The sequence below is a fragment of the Podarcis melisellensis genome, assembly GCF_964234715.1.
Source record: "Podarcis melisellensis genome assembly, chromosome: 2".
Classification (NCBI taxonomy): domain Eukaryota; kingdom Metazoa; phylum Chordata; class Lepidosauria; order Squamata; family Lacertidae; genus Podarcis; species Podarcis melisellensis.
This window is the reverse complement of record NC_138529.1, coordinates 79,182,065-79,206,907: the sequence shown is the minus strand read 5'-3', so window position 1 is coordinate 79,206,907 and position 24,843 is coordinate 79,182,065. Positions and strand designations below refer to the sequence as shown.

General features: G+C 43.8%; 1 protein-coding gene across 3 annotated transcripts in view; it reads left to right on the top strand.

Moving 5' to 3' along the window:
- Window positions 1-4,093: 4,093 nt before the first annotated feature.
- The window catches only part of BICD2 (BICD cargo adaptor 2), an 80,994-nt gene continuing 60,244 nt past the window's right edge, over window positions 4,094-24,843 (top strand). Inside the window, exon 1 of one of the 3 annotated variants that reach the window (XM_081898311.1) lies at window positions 4,094-4,733. In XM_081898311.1, coding sequence (XP_081754437.1) covers window positions 4,494-4,733 — 240 coding nt within the window. In that variant the 5' untranslated portion in view covers window positions 4,094-4,493. The remainder of the gene's footprint in view (window positions 4,734-24,843) is intronic. The other 2 variants (XM_081898313.1, XM_081898312.1) reach the window with 2 other exon arrangements.

The window sequence follows — 24,843 nt, the reverse complement described above, 5'->3', positions numbered from 1 at the left end:
ATGTAGCTTCACTGAGTCAGTGGGAAATGAAGAGTTTAAACTGCAGATTAGAACTGAGAGGATTCAAGGAAACAGGAAGGAAGCAGAAGATACAGCAGATAGGCACTGGCTGCTGGTGGTGAGGGTACCAACTTGCAGAGGTAGCTCTTCTGTTGATCTTTTAGTTTTGGCTCCTTAGAGTTCTTAGTTAGGTGGGTTCTTGATGGCTTCCAGTGAATTCTATGGGACAAGATAATCAGCTTCAATGCGGGGCAGGTGAGAAGGGGCAGAACCCACCTCGTACTAAAGACTGCAATTGTGGTGCCCTGCTTATGGAATGTCCTAGTCTTTTAGGTGCTAGGTGAAGAAACCTTCTTGGTTTCCCAGACCTTTTAATGACAATCTATAGGGTGCTTTAGTTTTGGGATCATTCCCTCTTGCTAGGTTTTATGCTGAGTTTAGCTGCAGTTGAAGCTTTTTTCCTCATGGGCTTTTTGCTTATTTATTTTTGTTTCAGTATTTTTTTGTGAATTGTATTGTACTGCCTCTGTAAGCTGCTCAGAGAACATGGTTGCATGGGCAGTATCCAAATAAAACACCAACAACATTATTTGGTGTAGTGTGGTGCTCAGAGTGTTGAAGGAGGAGCTGGGAAATCGGCATTCAGATTCCTTGGACCAGTCACCATCTCTCACTCTAACCAACCTCACAGGGTTGTTGTGAGGTTAAAACAGGGAGGGGGAGAGCCATGAGCTCCTGGGATGGAAAGTGGGATATAAATGCAAAAATAAATTCTGCAACATTGCATGCTTCTTGTTGCTCACTCCCATTAAGCTCATGACACATTAAAATGAAAGCCATTAAGAGTATAATTCATTCCTGGGCACGTGGACCTAACATGAACAGATGGAATACTGAACTGAATACATGCTAGAGTGTTCAAGGACATGTGAGAATTTTCATGTTTGAGCCAATTAACAAAGAAGAATGAGGGCTGAAGAGAAAACAAACGTTCATTAGCTCCATCAGAATGGATTACGTCAAACCATTAATATTTTGCTTTCAGGCAAGTTTTATAACAAAGCAGCAAAGGAGGGTGTTGCCTCCACTTTTTTCACATGATAAATTCAGCCTCGCTATATGCACCATGTGAATTACTGAGTTTGCATAAAAATCCATAATAAAAAAATTAGCCAGGGTTCCACGTGATAAACTTGCGCTGATTCTGCTGATAAACTTCCACTGATGAGTCCTTTTATTAAATGGGCGATGTTTTATATGTGCCAAAGAGGATTAAAATAATTGAAAGGAGGATGATTAAAGCATTTTATAAAGCCCCTGGCAGTAGGTGGGGCAAATGATGAGTGATCTAATTTTCAGGTGTGTTCAGAATGGATAATTGTTTTTTTTCTTTTCTTTTGTTTTGGTTGGCACTTTTCTGTTCACTGCCCATTATTCCTGATGAGAAGAAAAATGGTGAGTTGCATTTGCTTCAGTAAATTATTTTGCCACTTTAATGCCCATTCATTCAGTTTGGAGAGGTAAGAACATTAGAATAGCCCCAACAGATCTGACCACTTGCCCATCTACTTTTGTTATGTTGTAGTTTTGCAAAAAACATATATATGCTGTAATCTGCTTTGAGCATGGTTTGAACTGTGGAAAGGCTGCATACAAATGTATGTATGTAGTCCAGTGACCAACCATATGCCCATGGGAAGGCAGGAACTGAGTTCAACAGCACTCTCCCCTCTTGTGGTTTCCAGTAACTGGTATTGAGAAGCATACTGCTTTTGACAGTATGATTTATCCAATTTTATACCAAAGCCATCCAAGTTGGTGGCCATCGCTACCTCGTGGAAATGAATTCCAAAAATCCTGTTGGAGTTCTTCACAATCTTTTTAGCGGTTTCACTATCCTGGTGTTGTAAGTAAACCTAGCCTCCTTACCACTGACCCCTAACTATAGAACATTTATGAACAAGTTAAAAAGCATCATCAGGGGACCTTACTTCTTATGTTCCTCCACTGGCAGAATAGTTCCTCTGTTCCTACTCCCTGCTTCCTGTTCTTTAACAAGTTACCAATCCTCTTATGAAGACCTGTCCTCTTATCCCATGGTGAGGGACTTTGTCAAACAATATTTGAAAGTCTAATGCATGCCAAGTAGCACTTGGAAAGGCAGTGAGCAGAATATAGGGTTTTATGGGAAACTCTGATTAAACGCTCTGTTCCTCTGTGAGGTCCACTGGGTTGCCTAGAGCTTTCTCACTCAGCCTGACCCCTCTCAAAAAGTTTTTGTGGGGTTGCAATGCTGCTGCTCCAAGCTTCTTGGAGGGAATTTGGGATACAACTGACAAATAACTTTACTCCCACAGATCTGACATCAGCACCAGTTTTGTGATAAAAAAGTTTATGTATTTATTTATATTAAAAACCTATAAGCCACTCCATATCAATGTGGTGTACAACCCCCACCCCCAGAGCAAGTATAATAATAATATACTATGACCAAAACATCATTAGCAGATAACAAGTTTTCTCCATTCAAAAAAAGTCCTGGGTAAATTGAAAGGTCTTATGTGTAAACCACAGAGGCTAGGACTTGCCGATCAGAAGGTCGGCGGTTCGAATCCCCGTGATGGGGTGAGCTCCCGTTGTTTGGTCCCAGCTCTTGCCAACCTAGCAGTCCGAAAGCACGTCAAAGTGCAAGTAGATAAATAGGTACCGCTCCAGCGGGAAGGTAAATGGTGTTTCTGTGTGCTGCTCTGGTTTTGCCAGAAGCGGCTTAGTCATGCTGGCCACATGACCCGGAAGCTGTCTGCAGACAAACGTAAGCTCCCTCGGCCAGTAAAGCGAGATGAGTGCCACAACCCCAGAGTCCTTCGCAAGAGTAGTTTGCTGGAGTCACTGACGTTGCTTTTTCTTCTTTTTACTAAAGTGGAGGGGTGGTGGTGCACAAGCCAACATTATGGAGCTGTGGGAAAGCCTGACAGCCCCTGCCACCTCCATTTCCTCAGAATGCCTCTGGCCCCCAGTGTAGTGCGATGCCAATGTGATAATGCCATTTACCGTACTTCCATTTGGCCTGATGTAGCAGAACCCAGAGGCATTCTTGGGGAAATGAAGGCCGCAAGCTGCTGCCACCTCTCCTGGCGGGATGGTTTGCATCATTTCACAATGCCAAGCTGAGCTCTGCCTCCCCAGCAAAAATGTTGAAAAGGGGAAGCCTGTCCTGTCCCAGCTGCCTGATAAACTGGGGGTGGGGGAAGGAAGGCAGGATATGATGGTGTGGCTGGGGAGGCACCTTGCTCAGGCCCCAATTAAATCCAGGCTTCAGCCCTGTCAGGGGTGGAGTGAGGCATTTTTGCACCTGAATCCCACTGCCACCCCTGAAATGGTGTGTTGGGGGGGGGCATGAGCCTTTGCAAATGCTTCAAGGAAAAGTGCTTGCAAAGCCTTGCTAGGGGACAAACTCCACCAGGGCATCCAGAATGGAAACTCAGTGAGAGAGCTTTGGCAGCTGGCCTCTCTGTCCCTAGGGGCAGTCGGAGAGCAGCGGCAAAGCGGAACGCCAGAATACCTTCCTCTCACCGGGTTTCCCTCTTGCCAAGCTTCTCTGGGTACGGGAAGCTGCCTCTTGTGTTACAGTTGCCTGAGACAACTGCTTCACCCTGCCTCATTTGTGGGCAGCTCTGGCCCTGCCGCCTAGCTCTGGCCCAGCTATGCTCTGCAACCGGGCTAGGCAAAAAGCCCACGGGCAACGCCCGTAGGATTTCAGTGTTATTGTGCCATGAACAATGCCGGTAGCCACTGTGGGGAAGGAAGGAAGGATGTCTAAACAGAACAGAGTATGTATCTGCTGCAAGACAAGAGGCCATCCGCCAGCAATGTAGCCCAAACGCCAGGTAGTTCTGGGCACGGCCTGCAGGAGGCAGCGCTCAAGCGGCTTCCAGCGCAGCCGATGACGAACAACAGCGCTCGCTGCCAGGTTCTTCCCCTTCTCCAAGAATTCCTTCAAGAGGGCAGGGCCAGGCTTCCATCTGGGGCTCTCCTCCCTTTGCATTGTGGGACTCGTAGTCTTTGGGGCGAAGCGATCGGCTCGGCCTCGGTGGAGCCGGGACTACAAGCCCTACAATGCCTCGGGGCGACTGACTGGCCGTTCCTTTTGAATGATTTCACTGCGGTTTCCCCACATTCCCTAAGCTAGACGAGCAGCAGCAGCAGGAGGAGGAGGGCGCAGGAATCATGGTGTAAAGGAGCCGCCGGTTCACTGGCGCGGGGGACCAGGGGCGCAAGGAGCCTGCCCGTTTCATGGCAGCCAGGGCTAGGGGCGCTGGAGAAGAGGGGGGCATGGCAGCTCGGGGGGTCGCCTGGTCTTAAAGGCTGCAGGGAGCGAGCGGGGCGGCGTTGCTGCTGCCGCCGCCGCCGGGTCCATCCTGCTGCTCTCGCGCTCTGCCGCATTTCCTCCCTTCTCCTCACTCCCGTCTGGAGCCGCACCAGCCCCCGCCAAGATGTCTCTGGCCGTCGAAGAAGAGGACTACGCTAAGCTGGTGATGGAGTCGGGCCCCGAGTGGCTCCGCACCGAGATCAAGCGGCTCTTCCAGGAGCTGGGCGAAACCACCCGCGAGAAGATCCAGGCTGCCGAGTACGGGCTGGCAGTGCTGGAGGAGAAGCAGCAGCTCAAGCAGCAGTATGAGGAGCTGGAGCTGGAGTACGAGACCATCCGCACCGAGATGGAGCAGCTGAAGGAGGTGAGGGCGGCGCTTGCTTCATTTTGCGGGGGGCGTGCGGCAGCAACAGCTGCTGCTGCGGCGGCGGATCTAATGGGCTTTAGCGGGCGCGAGGAGGCGGTGCGCGATGCAGGGGAGAGGGGGACTGTGCTTGAACGCCGGCTGCTTTTTGCGGGAAGGGGCGGGAATATATAGCAGGCAGGCAGCATGGGCTAATGGTTAGCTCACAATCGAGACTCCAGCGCACAAGGCTCCCCTGCCTGCCTGCTAGCTTGTGGAGACGTGTGCATTCTGTGGATTAACGCTTTCAGGGGGCGGTGGTGGGTGTTACAGGGAGCGCGCGCGCGCGCGCCTAGGCGTGAAGGCTTCCCGAGCAGCCCCGTTCCCACGAGCGCAAGGGCCAGCTGGGCCTGGCTCGCCAGTGCGTGCCGGGCGCGTGGCGAATGCAGCGCCTTGCAAACCCTCCCCCTGGCTTGGGAAGCTCTGCGGGTGCGCAGCTCTCCGCTCAAGGCAGCCTCGCCTTTTGGATTCGCCCAGCTCGCGGGAGGCGCACCAGCCTTCTCTCTCCCCGGCCCCCGCGTTGCAGTGTCACAGAACGAAGCCGATCCAGAGCCTTTGGCCCTCCCCTTTTGCTGGCGTCACGCCTTAAAGGGGCAGCTCGGGAAGGTCTGCGCCTCTAATGCACCGTGTCCTTCCCGTGACATCTGCCGTATCTTCTTGCACTGCCGTGAAATGTGCCGGACAGAGGATACTATGAGATTAATACTCTTGGGCTCGGGTGACATCTGTCCACCAGAGACCGTCGTTTTCTCTCTTTCCGCCCCTTGCAGGGATCTCTCGTGCCTGCCTTGGTGAAGATCCCCTGTCTCCTTCTGCCATATAATGGGAGGGAACGTAGGATAGGCCTCTGCCAGACCTGGAGGGAATTAAATTATTTCTGCCCACGTCAACTGGCTGATGTAGAGTTTTGATGTTTTGGAAGCATGAATTTGCAGGATTAACGATATTGCTTGACATTTGTGCAGAAACGAATCTGTATCTTAAATGGCTCAGTTAAGAGTTCATTAGATAAGTTTTCTTTGCTCAGAGGTTGTAACCTTAATATTTGAATAATTAATATTAGGTCTATTGCATGTGCCAGCATAAACTGATCAGAGATCACTGAGTAAATTCAGAAGGCGCCAGAAAGCCTGCTATCTTGATTGCTTGGGCACTTCGAGAATCAGCCTACAATTTTGAAATACTGTTTGGCTCTGTGCAAGCCTGGCCCCTAAGAATATGAAATATTGTTTTTCTAGTGCTGGCCCATTGTGTGCTTCTAGTTATATAATACATGCTTTTTACCAAACGTCTGTTTCACAGAAGCAGTTAAGGCCTCTCGTGCAGTTCCTTGCCTCTCCACTGTTCTCAGTTCATTTTTGTAATCGCAAACTGTAATGGAAGAGTGGGTGCCTATGGGTTATAGTGTTTTGTGTGTTGTTTTATTAGGTGCTAGGTTTTCAACTCTGGGACATCAGTTGTTTAACTTTTTAGTTGTGCTTTGACATTTTTTGTGCGACCAAATGCAGTTCTTCCTCCCATCCTGTTGGGGACACTGTGGTTGGGGCTGATGAATAAAAATAGCTTCATTTTTCTCTGTTCCACTCAACAACATGATAGGAAGGAGGAAAGATTAGGGGAAAGACTGCAAAGATTCATATTGGGATGGCATGATACACAAATTCTGACTGTTTTCTTTGTCATCTCAGTTGTGTGGAGTGGTGAATCAGGAAGGGGGAGACTTATCTCTTGGATGTGGTTTGGAAGTGGCCAACTAGAAAAAACTTAGAGGGGTGTATTTGAGGGATTCAGAGAACAGACCTTTTTGCTCTGGCACGACATGCTTTCAGTAAGTTAGTTGTGCTTTGACATTTTTTATGCGACCAAATGTAGTTCTTCCTTCTTGGTAGGTATCAGTCGGGCCCTGTGCCAATGGCGACCACATGGAGATCTCTGGATGCCAAGTTAGCGACTGACATTTCTATCTGGCTGGCTCCTCCAGCTTTCTTGAGAAGATAAGCAGAAGGGATTGTTTATTACATTTTTTATCCCACCTTTTCATCCAAGGAATACATAGTTCTCCCCCTTCTCATTTAATCTCTACAACAACCCTCTGAGGTAGGTTAGGAGGCTGTGCCTGGCCCATGTGAGCTTCGTGAGTGGGGATTTGAACCCTGATCTTCCAGGCTCTAGTGTAATACTGTAACCACTACACCACACTGGCTTCCTAGAGTATTTCTGCTATGGGACAGCTCAGTAAATTAAGTAGGTAAATAAAAATGGGAAAATCAAAATGTCCCTTAGAGAAGGTTCTGAAATATTTTCCTTGAAGCTTGAATTCGTTTCTTCTGAATTGTTTTATTTGATGTTTTAATATGTTGTCAACCACTTTGATATACAGTGGTACCTCGGGATGTGAATGGGATCTATTCTGGAGCCCCGTTTGCATCCTGAATAGAACGTAAGATGTGATGGCGCGTCGGTGCGTGCGCGGGTCATGTTTTGCCACTTCCACGCATGCATGTGACGTCATTTTAAGTGTCTGCGCATGCGCTCCGTTACTTCCGGGTTGCCGCGGAGCGCAACCTGAAAGCGCTCAACCTGAAGCACATTCAACCCGAGGTATGACTATTGGTATAGAAAGGAAACGAATGACAACAACAATAACAACATCATATTTCATTGCAAAAGAAAGGTACCAAACATTCAATTGTGACTGTGACCCAGTTTTAAAGTGCTATTTGGTGTTTAGCTTATATATCTGAGTTTCTAACACTGGTACCAGCTGAGAGCCATAGAAACTTTGAAACTCTTCTCACCAACTTGAACTATTCATGCTGCCACTAAATGCATTTTAGTGGCGGACAGACAGTGCTGATTTTGAATGGGAGCAATGCTGAACCCCCGTCGGTGGTGGCCACCTACAGTCTTGATTTACCCTAACGTGCAATGCTCCTGCTGATGTGGCAGCAGGAAAAAAAAAATCTCGCTCTATGGTTGTGGTCATGTGGCCCCATACCAAAGATTCCCTGAAATCTGGCAGTAGTGAGGGCAGCAATGCAGGGCCAACTTAAATGTCTCCTTAAGAGAGCAAAATTAGTGTTGATTTAATTAGATACTGCAAATCCCTGTGCTGATGCAGTTTCGTAATGAAACCTGATTTATAGCAATGTGCTTAATATTGTCCACATTAATTAAAGCAGGGTGTCTTTCAGGACGCGTTTAAAGCTGTACATGTTTTCAAATATTTTTACATTGCTGGAAATGCATGTCTGTGGACTCGTGGGTATGTCTGGAAATGCTAATATGGAATCATGGGGAAAGTTATTATACAGGGAATGCGTTTGTATGTGTCAAAACAGTTTAATCTCTCTTTGCTCTCTGTTCTCCACCCCTTCTATTCTGTACCTTGTGCTAATGGAGCATCTGCATCCATTAACATGAGCACAGATGTGAGGACTTTTTGTGGCTTGATAGGAGGAGGGGAAGAGGGATTTCAGTCATCAAAGCATAGGAATACAGCATCCCTTTCTTAGCTCTTTGCCCTTTCATCTGACTACTAGAACTGGAATATGTTACACAAAAACAAGCAGATTATAAGCACATGCTCTCAATTTGCATGATTGTCAGAATTCAGTTTTTGTTTGTGCAGCATTTTTAAAAACCTGAAGTATATACCGTACACAGTACAGTATTGGACTGATTGTCTATGGGCTGATATAGGGAAAATTATAGTTCTTTAGACCTTTATGATGTTATGGAGGAATCTGGATCTCATTAGAGATTGACTAAATCTTTAACAGATGTGTGCTGAATAGGCTTTTGGGGTGGGAGGAAACCTATTTAATGGCCATGCCCCCCACCCCCGAACCTTTTTTGTGTGTGTAAGTTTACATAGAAGATTTTTAGTCTTATCCCTTTATATCTTTACACAGAAGTAAGTTTGCCTGATCATAGTGGGGATTGATAAGCTACAGTTCTGTGCTGTGTATTCAGGTTGCTCCACAGGAATGTTGGCTGTAGAAGTTGCAAATATTCCACCATAGAAGTTGCTGAGGGTATGAGGTAGAGAAACTTATTCACTTTGGTTTCCAAACTCAACCTGAATGACAGTATTTAGGTTGTCCTCACAACACATGGCATGGCGATGTAGTCATACAGTGAAATCTGATCACTCTGTTCTCATTTTCACACAATGCTAAGTGAAACCATGGTTTACCACAAACATGCAGCCTCTTGGAGAGAAGATCACAGACACTTTGCTCCTCCCTCGTTGTTCTGATGCTGCACTAAGTCATGGTTTGGCTTAGCATGTCATCTGAACCCAAGCTCATGGTTTAACTCTCTCTAACAATCCATGAGCTGTAAAACAATGGACAAGCTTGTGGTTGTTTTGGAGAGTTCTAAACCACAAACCTAGGTTCAGGCTATAAACCAAACCATGCTTAGTTCAGCACAGCACAACAGCAGAATGTCTGGAGGAGGAGCAAAACACAGTCACAGTCTCCCCCAGAAGCCGGAATGGTTGCTTGTTTATGCTAAGCCATGGTTTGGTTTAGTATTATGTGAGAACCAGACCTCTGAAGGCATCAATACCCTACACTGAAAACTGATGGCTGTGGAACTTCTGTAGGATGGAGCCAATATAATTAGGAGTATCCCTTCTTTTTTAAAAAGAAAAAGTGGGTCCTGCAGCCATTCATCTCAGCATTTTTTGTAGAAACAAGCAGACCATTTATGGAGATTGTCAGATCCAATAACTCTGCTAATTTGAGATTGTCATACAAATCAGGTTCTTCAGACTTTGGCAGCAAAATACATTTTAAAAAGAAGTACAGGGTCATTAAACAAAATGAAGCAGACCTTTTGTGAAGACATCCATCTATTTATTATGCTCCAGCATGAGTGTCATTGCTTATGTGGCCAAGAAAGTACCACCCACGCACAAGATGGGGGAGGGGGTGTATCAGCAGGCTTGGAGAAGTACTAAATTTTTAAAGAAGAAAATTTAGGATGGGAATCCCCACCCCAACTCCAATAGTCAGTGACTATAGTATGCTGACTGAATGCTGAGGGAGGAAAAACAGAAAACCCAGTGAGAGGAGGAATGGAGAATTGTGGATGAGGGCCTGGTTGACTAGCACAGTGAACAGGCTGCACGCTGCAACACTTTGTTGTTCTCATTCACTTGCATAATAATGCTTATGCTGAAATGATCATTGACCTTACTAGGGATGGAAGGATCTGTCCATTCTGGTTGCCCCCATTTCTCATTTTTCCAGTCTTAAAATCAATTCTCTTCATTTATTTATTTAAATCATTAGTTGCCCCTTTTTTACAAAAGCAACTCAAAGCCACTTTCCACAATAATCAAATGACATTCAGGTTAAAAGCCAAATCAAATAAAACAGAAAAATCTAAAATACATCTATATTTTTAGAAAGCAGGATTGAAACATCCCACCCACTAAAAGATGCCATGGATAGTTAAAAGCCAAAGGCCTGTTGGGAAACAAAGTATGTTTGTGTGATGTCTAAAAATATGTAAGAATGGTACCAGGTGAGCCTCTATGGGGAGAGCATTCCACAAGTGGGGAGACTGAAAATATCCGTTCTTGTGTTGTCTCCCTCCAGAACTCATATGGAGCGGGCACACGGAGAACAGCCTAGATTCTGGTCAGGGTTGGTGAGGAGGTCTTTGAAGTCTTGGGCTCCTGAGCTGCATAAGGCTTTATAGTTAAAACCAGTACGTTGAAATGGGCTCAGAAACTCATTGGTAGCCAGTGCAATCTGGCCAAGATTGGTGTTTTGTGCTCTGACTATTTTGTCTCAGTGAACAACCTGGCCACTGAAAAACAATCTTCAAAGGCAGCCCTACATATAACTCATTGCAGTAATTTAACCTAGAGGTTACCAGAGTGTTGACAACAGAAGTTAGGCTATCCCTGTCCAGAAAGGAGCCAGAGTTGATGAAAAGCCTGCCATGCCACTTAAGACTCAAGCAACAGTGATGGATCCATATATCTGCTCTTTCAGAAGTAGTGTAACCACATCAGGAACAGGCCACCTCCCAGCCATCTGGTCTAGGGAATCAGACACTAACAGTGTCTCATTTTTATCTGGATTGAGCTTCAGTATATTGACACACATCCATTTCATTACCAAAGCAAGACATTGGTCCAGCTCATCCACTGCCACTCCTGTAGACGTAAATGAGACGCAGAGCTGTGCATCATCAGCATATTGTTGACAATGTACTCAAAGACTTCAGATGATCCCTACCAGCAGTTTCATGTAGATGTTAAACAACATCACATGCTCTTTTAATTAATATTTTCATTTTTGTGCATGCTTTTCCTTCATATATGCATTTTTGTAAACCTTGGTTGGAGAACTTCACAACAAAATATGACTGAGTATAAATTTAGAAGGATATCTGTGTTTCAGAAAGAGGGAATTTGATAGATTTGGCTTTAAATGTGTACTGAATCAAATTCCTCCTCTATTCCTTGTCCTCATGTTATTTAATGGTTGAAAGGTAGGTCCGTACAGTGGTACCTCTGGTTACGAACTTAATTCGTTCCAGAGGTCCGTTTTTAACCTGAAACCGTTTTTAACATGAGGTGTGCTTTCGCTAACGGAGCCTCCCACTGCCGCCGTGCGACTTCCACTCGCATCCCCGAGCAAAGCTCGTAACCAGGAGCATATACCTCAGGGTTAGCGGAGCTCATTACCCAAAGCATTCATAAGGAGGACGGTACATAACCCGAGGTTCCACTGTAATGTAATTTCTCTTTCTTTCTTTGTCTCTCTATTTGCCTCTGCTTTACATCCTGGAATTTTATGTGCCCTCATCCAGTTATTAGTAGAGATGGAAACATCCTGTGAAAATGTGTATTATTTCCTCTGAGGAAGAAAGTATGTAGCTAGAACTTGTACAGTTATCACGTTGTTTTCTTTGTGCAGGGTTCTGCAGCTAGTGATTTAACTAGATCCATATGCACATTTCCCGACGTTAAGTTGAAGGGAATCTATACCCTATCTTAGAGACTTTTGACAGCACAGACCATCTGTTTTGCCATGTGGTGCTGGGCTAGGTTTGCATGCAAAAACATGTTTGGTGCAGAAACTTGCTACAGTGCATGAAGATCTGTAAATGACGTCCATCACTTCCATGGAGGAATGATAAAGTGTGAAATTCTCCCAGCTAGCTTTTAGGTGAATCACCTTACTTCCAGAGCCATTCATGAGATAAGGTGATTCTGTGCTTATCCTCATCTGGTCTTTGTAGAAGGACTGCCCCTATTTCCACACAAAGAATGTCTCACTTACTTGTGGAAATGTATTCTTCAATTGATGTGGTTTCTCATTTTTCTCCATTAAAGGGATTCTGCTTTAGATTCAGGAATTCTTTGCTTACCTCATCTTATAATTAGCAGCAGTGCAAATATTGTATGAAACAAAACGTAACATTTGCAGGAAAAATGTCAGGTGTGGACTTGCTATCTAATAAGATTTGACTCATTTGCCATATTGATTTGTTGGATAGCCAGATCCAAATTCTGCTTTAAATGCCCCCAACCCATTTGCTGTGAATGTAAATTGCAAAACAGGATAACAAGTAGGCATTTGCAATAAATGTTGAACTAGATTGGCAGAGAGCAAGGAAGAAAGAAGATATTATTGGGGGGGGGAACAGTTAGGGCCAACAGTGGAGTTGGGAGCCCTGGAGAGGTTCTGCAAGACCCATGTACTATTTTTCCTGATAAGTGAACATTTTCCCTAGCCTCTTCTGTCCTTAATTCTTTGGATGGGATTCCACTAAGTTGTTGCGTGCATGGTGTGAGGTCCACTCATGCAACCCTAAGCTTCTCTGGCTGGTTGGTGGAACCTCCAGAACAAGTTTAGGGGCACACAGTGGGGAGAGGGGGGAAAGTTTTGTTGCATGAGTGGAACCTCATTCTGTGCTTACTAGAGCTATGTGGTACTCCCCTCTTTAACTCGTGCCTTGTTGGTACAACCATGAAAGTTAGTAACACTAAGAGCAACCAAGTAAATCCAGGATTTAACTGCACCTTTTAACCTTTGCTTTTGGTTGGAGGGAAAAAAGCATCCAGTCCAATGTGAGATAGCTACATACAAATCAGGGTTACTTCTCTGAGGTTTTGCAAGAGTCAACTTTGACTTGAAAGAGGGATTGTATGCAGAGCCTAATCATCTGCAGTCTTGACAATTCATTTGGTGGGGACTGGGGGCAGCAAAGGCTTACAATCCCCGACTTCAAAAGAGGTTATCTCCTTTGCCTAGTGCTTTGATCTGTATTAAGTGATGTCTGCAAGATTTATAGCTTGCTGGAAACTGAAACTGAAACTGGTTCCTCCTGTTTGGAACTGCTTTCTGATTAGCCAATGGTGAGGCCAGTGGATGTAATCCTCATGATTTGATTCCTTAGCGCTCACAGACCTGATAATACTTTGAATTATTTATTTCTATAATACAAGGGATATGCAATAGTAAGACATACATATATATGAGATTGAGTGGTTGGCTTAAAAGATGAGGCTAGAGCCTTTTAAAGCTTTTGCAGAAATGACCTATTGCTAATTCGAAACCCACATTCCTCTTTACATTTGAGGTGGTTATTGGGAAAGGGCGAGGATAAAGAGCTCATCGTGGCTAAATATTTTTAGGTCTTGCTGATTTTAGTGCGGGGGCGCAGTGGGGGAGAATAAGCCATTTTCATTCCAGCTGGCCGCATAGCAAAGAACTTCATGTTCAGCAAAATGATGTGATAAAAAGCTTTCTTAAGTTAAGGAAAGTACAAATTTGTTTTTTAATGCTCTGCTGTGTAACAAACATGTGAGGCCAAATACCTCTGGTGTAGAAAGCAACCCCTTTTAAGGAAAATGATTCTAGACTAGCTCAGTAGTTTACTAAAAGCCAAAGTCTTGGTTCATATGTTGGGCAGGAAATCCAGGTAGCTCCCCTTAAGCTTAGATCATGTCCAAAGGGTCTTAAGTGGTGGATGGTGACTGTGGAAGGGGACTAGCTGGTGGTGGCACCCCAACTTGCAATGTTGCCTCATGCTGTGTTAGGCATTAGTGCCTAGACTGGAGTGTTTGGTGCCATGCCAATAGTTGTCCCCTCCCTCCCTGGCCCAACTTCTATCTTTTTTAACCAAAAGTAAATTTGTTGGTTCTGTTTTAGATCTTATTTAATGCTGGCACTGTTTTTCTGTTGCTGATGTTCCACTGGATTGTATTTTATGTGAATCATGTTAATCTTAGTTTGTTCCTAGAATTTATTTGCAAGCTGTTTTTGAAAATCTTTAAAATTGTAAGGCAGGGTTGTATGTTATTGCAAGCACATGCTGAATGTGGCATGGGGCCCAATCCACCAGGGATTTTGTTTGTTTCAGCTCTTGAAAAGCTGTTGTTTATTCCATTTAGGGCACAATCTAATTCTCCTGAGCAAACCTGTGGGCTGGATCTGTCACTCTCCTCCTCTTCTGTATGAAGTGCCTGCCTCATTTTGGCAAACAAATAAAAATATTTCTGTGGTCCCCCCCCCCAATAATAAAGAACAGTAGAGGGGCTGAGGCAAACTGATACGTTTTTATTTTCTAAAAACTTTTTTTACAATAGAAGGAGCTGATTTGCTTCACGTATTCCAGTTTTTCTTGTGCAGGATGTCTAGAAGAACCAGTTAGCCTGCATATTGTGGACGTTTTCTTTTATTTATGCACAGGTAGCATTCTCTTAGGCTGCAATCCTATACCCATTTATCTGAAGCTAAGCTGTATTGAATTCAGTTAGACTTATCTTCTGAGTATATAGGATTCTGCAATTAAATGTGTAAAAGAATGTTTGTGGCCTTTCTCTGCCCCCATCCACCTTGCCCTTTTACTCTACACACAGTGGGGTCAGTTGCTCAAAGCTTGGACTGGATGATGGAGACTTGCAAAGAAGCAGAATGGTTTCTTGGAGGAGAATTGCTATTGCAACCTGAGCAAAACCAAGAAGAAATATCAAGAAGCCCCAAATAATTTTGCAGATGACCTGAAACTGAGCTTTAAGACCCAACTTTTTTACCCATCCCCAATGTGTTGGGATACTCTCACCCGCATCTGCACAACTTGCCCTAGACCCTCTGCTCGTTTTTTGAGGTGACCCACCGAATTGGAGACTGGCAAACTGTGTTGGCTGAAACAACTTTGTGTCTTAAAATGACCGTGCCTGTAATATTTATTGAAAGCATTTATACCAAGGTGCTAGACATTACAATAAAGCAATCCAATGCGAAACAAAAAATGGAGTATACAATTAATACGATCCAGTAAAAGAAACCTATCACAATTACTGTAAAGTAACTGGGAATCATTCAATTGGATTTGGAGGCCATGGTAAATTTAAAAAATTAGATTATGTTTTGAAGAGCAATTAGAAGCTCATTACAGTATACTGTCTTTCAGTGGAAACTTTATTTCATAGGCTGGGGAAAGGCCATCCACCCCAGGTGTAGATTATCTGAAATAACACTTTCTCCCATATAGACCTTCCTGTACATGTAAGATTTTCAGGGGAAGACCCCATTAGTTATGCCACGGCTTGCAGAGGTTCATTTTGTGGCAGCTTGGAGGACAGCCTTCTCCATGTCCACGTTGGCCCGCAGTCTGTAGAGGGAACTCATCTCCGAAATGCACCAAGCACCAGCTGTGGTGAGCTTGCATTTGCTCTTTAAAGCGTATCTATCCACTCACTATTTGCTCATTGTTTACCTGATCAGTACACAAAGCCTTAAAACCTTGTCCTGGGTGCAGATTGGCACCCAGGCCAGTGCCAACCTTTGCTTTCAGGCGTATCGCACAATAGCTGAATTTCCCTGAAAGCCTGTATTTGAAGGCTGACATTTTTGTGAGCTGAATCCATGTGATGTGAAAATAGCCTCCTTCTGAGCAGTGGGCGGCAAGGAGCAGCTGGGGGCGGGGTGCAGTGAATAGCTTCACCATTTTCTGTTCCCATTCTACTGTATGTGAGGTTATGACTAATCGGTTACACTGCAGGGGCATACGGCGACTTCCAGTGGGTGATTCATTCTCCAGGCATTTGTCTGGGCGCTCTCTCTCTCTCTCTCTCTCTCTGTTTTTCTCTGCCTCTCCACTTCTGGCAGAATGCAGAGCTGTATTTGTTCAGAGTCGGTAGCTGAGCAACAGGGAAGAATATAGCATGGATTTGGAATATGATCTATGAAAACTTTAACACAAGGAAGGGACACAAATAAACTTTGGCATCTAAGTAATTCTCACAGCGAAGAACAAAAAAGAAAGAATTAGACTCTTGGTAGCGAGAAACTGCCGATCTTGCAAGAAATAAACAGGCTGATGTGGGAGGAGAATTCCACCCCACCTCCAGGACATTATTCCTGCCGGCTATTTTGTTTTTATTTATTTATTACAGACTTTTTTTTTTGCCATAGGCTGATTCATTGAATTTGAACTTTGCTAGTAGGAAAGTGGGACAGGGGAGAATAAAATGATGTCTACGTTTCCTTGGGGCATAATTAAATCAATACGCCCATGCTAGTTGTGGTAGCTTGCTGTATGAGATTATAATTCTTTATCGGGGGGGGGATGTTTAAAAATAGAAAATAAAATAAAATAAAATGCATTGTTAGATAATGGCTAGGGGAAAGTTTCCACGTAATCGTGTATATACTGTTTTAAACGAGCCCTTCCTTTACCTTCATGTTGCATTGGTATAAACAAGAACAGTCGTACCTTGGAAGTCAAACTGAATCTTTTCCTGAAGTCTGTTCGACTTCCAAAACATTCAAAAACCAAATTGCGGCTTCTGATTGGCTGCAGGAAGCTCTTGCAGCCAATCAGAAGCCACGGAATCCCCGTCAGATGTTCGGATTCCAAAAGAACATTTGCAAACCGGAGCAATCACTTCCGGGCTTGCGGTGTTTGGGGGCCAAAACGTCTGAGTTCCAGGGCATTTGACAACCAAAGTACGACTTTTATATTTTTACTGCAGTTTTCTGAATAACTAGAATAAGCAAAGTTCACTTAGCTGAAGTGAATTTTTATTTTAAAAAATGATTGTATAATCTGAGGCAGGGGTGGAACAATCCCTCTATACGCCTTAGGATTCTTCCCAGACTATGCTTGCCCCCCTTCCAAGCAATTTTCATTGCTTTGCTGGGTCGGATATGTCCTTCAACTTTGACAATGCCTCTTGCTTGCCTCAACGGAGGTTACAGAGATGTGTGTGCACCTTCCGCTTTCGTATGGCTGGAATGTAGCTTCCTGTACAAAAGGTGAGAATCACATCCTTTGCTCTCGCCGCTCTTGAGGTGTTGCCTATAAAGGAATGCAGCCCTTGGACTGAGGAGAGGTTCCCTGCCTTTGTGGAGATCTGGCTGCAGAATACTTGCAGGCATGATGTACCTGTGCTTGTTTACTGAGTTCCCTGAGACTTGCTCCCTAGTCAATAAGTTCAGGATTGCAGCCATACTCCCATTTTCTGCTTGTGTGTTCCTGGTGGATTATGCAAACTGTTTGAACCAGCGGATAGGAACATAGGAAGCTGCCTTATACGGAGTCAGACTCTAGCTCAGTTCTGCCTACTCTGACTGGCAGCAGTTCTCCAGGATTTCAGGCAGGGGTCTCTGCCTTCCCTACCTGGAGATTAAACCTGGGATCTTCTGCATGCAAGACAGATGCTGTGCATTGAACTACATGGCTCTTTGCTGATGCTGAAGTGGCTCTTGGCAAACAATACAGTAGTAGATGTTACCTGCACTGTGGTGTTAAATCTTCTGGCAGCTATGAAATGCCTTAATATATTGTTGACTGATACATGTATACTTTAACAATGGTTTTGTTTTAATATGTTGTTGTTTTTATGCCCTTGGGCTCAACAAAGAAACTTAATTAACTTGGAGGCTATATAATAATAACTAACCACCGTTACGTAACTGGCAGTGGCAGCAACTGACAAGCCTGTGCCTGAAAGAGTTTGCAGTCTTAGGGTTAGAGTGGCGGTGAAGGACTGAACATATTTGGAAAGGAAGAATGTGAGCACAAGCCGAGACATTGGGAATAGAGAACCTGCACACCCACCCACCCACCCATCCCGCAGATGTAAGACTCCCAACCCCAGTCTAGGGGTGATTTTCTAGACCTGCTACACTGTTCCATCCCTACAGAACAGCCATACTGCAAGAAGGCCTTAGAATTTCAGGAAATATAGGTGGCATTAGATGCTCAGGAAAGAGGAAGTCTAGCATGTGGCTCTTGGGGGATTGATGAGCCCTCAGTGTGGCCCTTTGAACCTGAAAAATGGTCAGCCGCCTCTGATGTTAACAAGGGGTTAGCTTGCAATAGTGCAGTTTGTAAGCAGTGGAAACTGGGATAGGACTAATGTTTCAAAGCTGAGTGTGAACTCTGGCTAAACCTTTGGTATAGATGGGAACATCAGTGCAGGCAGTGTGGCTCTCACCTCCCACAGAATTCAAAAGAAGAAGGAAAAAAGGCATTGTGCTCCAATTACTCACAAAATCAAGAGACTTAATGGGAGCACAGACTCTGAAATCTAATGACTTGGATGGATAGATTTTGGCAAATGCACTATTCTGCCCCAGCACTTTTTGCATTCACTAAGTAAGATCACCATGCTTTCATCTGTTTTTCACAAAATGCTACTTTATTTTTCAGGTTCAGCTTTAGTCTGCTGTTAAAGCAGAAGCTGGTTCGTCGTTTGGCCCTCCCCATGTTTCCCCTCTGCATTTCGAATCATTTAGCAATGTTTTATGGACAGGAAATAGGAACTTCTGGTTCATACACACAGCTGGTTTAAATAAATCTCAAACCAAAGGGAACATGTGGAACTCCCCCACCCCCAGATTGTATCCAAGGGATCTCTACAAACTCAGATCAGAACTTGTGTAATTCCAATGGAGTGTTTGTTAAGACTACAATCTTTGTAAGGGGCATTTTAAAGACTTTTTAGTCCAACTTTCAGCTTGTCAAAGTGACCAAATAAAGGGCTTCCAAATCAATACAATGTCCTGAATTTAATCTGAATCTGTTGCTTTTATACAATTACAATTTGCTAGCGAAAGAGAACTTAACCATAATCCACAGCGATATGGTATGCAAATATTTCTGGACGTTTTAAATATTATTTTATTTTTCATTGTATTGCTTCAGCATTTTGGCATTTGCCACCCTGAACCTCTTTGGGTGGAAGGGTGGGAGAGAACTAATAATAATAATAATAATAATAATAATAATAATAATAATAATAATAATAATAATAGATCAAACAGGGCAGTCTTAAGCCTTAAAATGGGGTTACTTAATTAAGCAGCCCCCTTATGCTGGTGAGATTGTAAGGGACGAGGAAAATATTGGCATATGTGGTAGGGATGTAACTATGTACACAAGTTCTAGAAGCAGGTTGTAATGGAATTTGGTATTATTGTTGGCATGCAGGTCACCCTAGATGCTAAGCCATGTATCTTATACCTTTTTGTTGCTGCCAGTGAAGTCTTACTTTGCAACAATTAATTCTATATCTGTTGTTGCTGCTCATCTTGTGATCTCTCACGGGGGAAAGACGCACCTTGTTATCTATGGATCTATGGTTTTAAAAAATCATGTTCATTGCCATTTCTGAAAACTGACTCATAAAATACGTGCTGCCGGGGGTGTTGCGGACCCCTCCAACTTTGCTTCTGCTTGGGAGCCAAACAGTCTCATGGTCGTCAAATTCACACCAAATATGAGTTTATTTGCCAACAGTCATGAATATTTGGTATGTTTGGTACAGATATGAACCACTATGTAATTTATTTTATGCCAGTCATTCTTTTTATGCTTTCTATGCTTATTAGGCTTATTATTTTATTATCTTGTGATTTTATTTTTTCTGTTTTTATGACTGCTTTTAAGTACAGATAGGGTGAACCTACAGCATAAGCAGCTGGCCACAGTCAACCTTTGGGAATGTTATTCTCTATCAGGTAGAACTTTTAAAAGAAGGGCTGGTTCTGTGATGTTTTTATTGTAACATGATTATATATATATATATATATATATATATATGCAGGTTTTGGTGTCCTCGGGTGTCTTCCCGTGTAAAAGTTGGGGTGTCTAGGCGACGTTTCGCCTAGACACCCCAACTTTTACACGGGAAGACACCCGAGGACACCAAAACCTGCATTCCTGTACCCGTGAAAATCTACGAAAGCATATATATATATATATATATATATATATATATATATATATATATATATAAAGTTTTGCATATAAAGAGCTCCAAGGATCAGTCCAAACACAAACAAGGAATTCTGGACAGGCCACGAGAGAAACAAACCAAAGCCAAAACCTAGCAGCCCCAAATCAGTTTGATAATCCACATATTCTTTTCCTTGAAGTACATCTCTGGTATGTTTCCCAAGCAACACAAGGGACATCAGGGATCAGAAATGGCCCATGCAGTTTAGAATCCTGGAGGCAAAGAAGGCTGTGAGAGTCCCTGTGTCCTAGCAGCTACTGTTTATTTGCATTTAAATCATACACGTCTTCCAAGGTGGGGGAGTGTTACCCTTCCCATATTGCAGACATGGGACTGAGGCAGAGCTCATGGCTGTGATGAGGTCTGACCAGCAGATTGCCTGTTTCAGAGCTTATACTCTTAGGCATTGCCCTGGTCCTCAACTCAATAAGCTTCATGTTAGGAACTACATATTGGCAATACATGATCCTGAAAGGTATCATGGGCTTCAGAGGTTGTTTTACTGACTTATCAAAGGAGTGCAGTTTGTATTTCAGTAGGTAGTGATTCAACAACCACACTAGAGATGTAATAGTTCCTTTCTGTAAATGTATTTTTTATTTTTTTCCCCTTTAATGTTATGTTTCTGGGGTTGAGACCATAGCTCATAGCTGGAGCTCATACTTTGCATTCAAGAATTCCAAGGTTCAGCCACTGGCATCTCCAGTTAGGAAGTAGGGGTTGATTGGAAATATGACTGCTAAGCAAGGTAGGCAGCACTGGCCTAGATAGACAAATATGCCTGAGTTTGGACAATTGCACCCAAGCTTTCCAGTCTGAGATATAAATGAGCTTTGTTACCCATACATACATATTTCCTTCTGTCCTCTCTTTGTGGGAGTTAGTCATTATATCCAGAGGTCTCCAATTAGCCATGGTTTCCCATTTTGTCTGAATCAGGAAAATATGGTTAGCAGGTTTGAAACGGGCCAGGCTGATGGTTTTAAGATTCTGGCTTGTTCTGAATCTGTTAACCATACTTTCCTAGTTCAGACAAATGAAAAGCTGCAGTTAATTGGAGAATTGTTGGTTTAATTACTGCATGACACACAGAGAAGGGGCTGCATGTGATGGCACAAAGCTGTGGTTCCTATCTTGGCTTATTAAGTCAAGATGTGGTTGTCCAAACCAGGCCATTGTCTGACCTGTTATAAGGCAGCTGACTCTGTTCCAGAACATCAGATTGGGCAATACTGTGTGTATCAGCCGGGCAGAAACACTTAATGTGGCCGCCTCCGAATTGTCGCTCTTGGTAACTACATTCTTAAGCAAGGAAGAGTCTTGATTCACATAAACTAGGACACATGCCCAGTTCACTGGGAACAGAGGGCTAGATTCTAATGTTCTCTATCTGTGTTAACATACTTTTGCTATGAAGTCAATGACTGTGCAAAGGGTGTTCTTTCCCCTCATTAAATTTACAAGAGTGCAAATTAGAGGAAAGTGATTTTGGTGCATGCATGGCTCAGTTCTGGGGTTTAATCTGAGATTTCAGCCTGTTCGCTGAGCTTTGTTCAGAGATTATAATATTTAGAGTGATGGAATACGCAAGGAGAGGCGTGTGTGCTTGGCAGTTGCGAGAGCCCCCGTTCAGAGCAGAACATGAATCAAGAATTGCATAAACTGTGCTCCCTAATTCCCTAAACCAAAGTCTATTAGATCAGCTCTGGTGTGTGGAAATTCCTCCCCCATACCCGCTTTGCATCTGAGGAACAGTGCAGGCAATTAAACCCTGAGTGGATGGGCTTAGCTAATTTAATGTGACCTTGATGTGAACTACATTAAGAAATCTCTTTTGAGCACAACATGAAACCTAATCATTTTAAAAGCATCTGTCCCCGTGACACACAACTGGAAGAGGATGTCACTTTAAATTCTATGGGATGCTGCTGGGCACATGATTATACAAATTACTGGGAATGTTACAGCTGGGGAAATAACTGCTTATTTGTTTGGGGTTGTTGTTTTGTTGCTGTTCTGGCAAAATTCCTAGGATTGTGAGCTCACCCGTTAGATGTGGGTTCGCATTGAATTTTCTTTTGTCTTTAGCACATTATGTGTGGGTGGGGCTGGGGGAATGATAATGCAAACCATAACAGTTTGTAAGAGAGTTACTTTGTATTTTGAAACCACCACCCCCTGAATAATTACATTACATAGGGCTGTAAATTAGTGTTTTTTGTAGCCTTTGGGGGAAGGATGCATAAGAATAAAATCCCTTTGGAGAGGGCCAGTGTAAAAGCAAATAGTATTTGGCAGTTTTTATCCAAATTTCAAGGGGAATCAACCTACTGGTGACTTTCAGTTAATTTTAAAGTAATAATTGAATACTTCTTACTATTGAGAGCGGAATGGAACAAAGATAATATATTGAAGGCTCAGAAGAATGCAGAATGTATGTTTTTTAATGCAGTTTCCTGTGTCTGCATGGGAACATTCAGTCACTGCACTTACACTTTTGCTTACATTTAAAAAAATGCTGCTTCCCCCTGTTTTTCAGAGGGGCAAAGCAGCTATCATTGATGCTATCATTGGGCTTGGGATATTTCACTGCCATTGATGACCAAGCTAGACATTATGCAAGAGATCCATGATCAGGATCTCCTGTGAATTGTGTTTGTACTACTAATTAGGAGATCCAAGTTGTTGGTTTGAAGACCACAAAGAAGTGCAAATATTTGAGCCTCCCTCACCCCTTTCTCAATCCAAACTAAATGTGTTGGCTCTAAGTGGAGAAAACTTAAAGGTACAAAGCTAAGTGAGGATGCTAATGAGAGAGAAAGATCAATAATTCCTTGTAACATCACAGATTCCCTGTAGCACATGGGTAGGTAAACTAAGGCCCGGGGGCCGGATCTAGCCCAATCCCCTTCTAAATCCTAAAAAGTCTGTTTTTACATGAGTAAAATATGTCCTTTTATTTAAAATGCATCTCTGGGTTATTTGTGTGGCATAGGAATTCATTCACCCCCCCAAAAAAATATAGTCTGGCCTCCCACAAGGTCTGAGGGACAGTGGACTGGCTCCCTGCTGAAAAAGTTTGCTGACCCTGCTGTAGCATGTCTAGCTTGGCCTAGGGACAGTACCTCCCATTCCAGTGGGCTAATGCTAAGAGGGAGAGTCCATAGCTGTTCTTACATTGCTCTCCTATTTAAGGGGGGGGGGGGAATATGTAACTCTGTAATCTTTGGGTGATGAAGCAATCTGCCGCATGGAATTTAGACAATAATGTAATTGTGCTAATAAGCTTTCCAGCTGCTTGTGTTAACCCAACATAGCTGTATACATTCTTTGTATCTTCCCACACATAATTAGCTGAATAAAAATAGCTGGGGAGTATGTGATAATGGTAGGAGATAGAAGAGCTGAATCTGCCTGCAGGGAAAGTGTTTCCATTCATTGTAGGCAGCCTTGTAAATTAGGCTGCCGTCCAAATCCTGCTTACCTAGGAGTAAGCCCCGCTGAATTAGAATTTGCTTCCGTATATGCTTAGGAGGGACACAGGTGGCACTGTGGGTTAAAGCCTCAGCGCCTAGGACTTGCTGATCGAAAGGTCGGCGGTTCGAATCCCTGCTGCGGGGTGCGCTCCCGCTGCTCGGTCCCAGCGCCTGCCAACCTAGCAGTTCGAAAGCACCTCCGGGTGCAAGTAGATAAATAGGGACCGCTTACCAGCGGGAAGGTAAACGGCGTTTCCGTCTGCAGCTCTGGCTCGCCAGAGCAGCGATGTCACGCTGGCCATGTGACCCGGAAGTGTCTCCGGACAGCGCTGGCCCCTGGCCTCTTAAGTGAGATGGGCGCACAACCCCAGAGTCTGTCAAGACTGGCCCGTATGGGCAGGGGTACCTTTACCTTTACATTTTTATGCTTAGGAGTGCAGCCTTCGTCTACAGTAATCACTGGCTTCAGATATTTGCATTCCTGCATTTAACATGTGGCCTAGCAGAAAGAAGAATAGCCATCTTTCCTTGCATATAGAAATCTGGAGATGATTCTCTCTGGCCACAGGTGAGCTGCTTTTTGCACACCTGTTTTTAGTCTGATGTGTTTCCATATTTGCATTACTGTTTGGTGCCATCAGTGAAGTAATAGAAGACGGGTCCCTGTCCTTAGGGAACATATCATCTAAAATTCAGTGTGGGGGAGAGAGGAAGAAACAGGGAAGTTAGCTTAAGCTTTGCTGCAGGTTGTGGTATCAGAGGGTGTGGGAACTAGGGGGTCTTGTGCCAAAGGCTTCATGGAAGAGATGGATTTTGAGGAGGTGTGGCATCCCTTAGGAGGTCTAGAAGGCAAACAAGAGAAGAGAGGGGGGATATAAAAGCAGAAAAGGAAGACAGAATTATTGTGCTACCTTCAATTGTACTTGAACATGACACCTGTAATTGAAACCCTTACATTACTACTCATAAGTATGTTGAGGAGTATGTCTAAACAACTGAAAAATACTGATTTGTGGGTTTTGCACAAAAATACTGATTTGTTTGATTTGTGGGTTTTGCTTCTCACTGGGGGTCCCTACAGTTCTATGATTCTGTGATTCTACTAAGTAATAGAGTTGATGCTTTACATGTTATGAAATGCACCTCTGAACTTGGATTGTCTCTTATTTATTTGAGGAAAAACTATAAAAGATTGGGAATATTCCTCCTAGCCATTCTTATTATTCTGAACAGTGTTTGGTCTTGTCCATATGTTCACGTCAGTAACAATTAATCACCTTGAAATGTTCACAAGGATCTCCAAAAGGGTTTT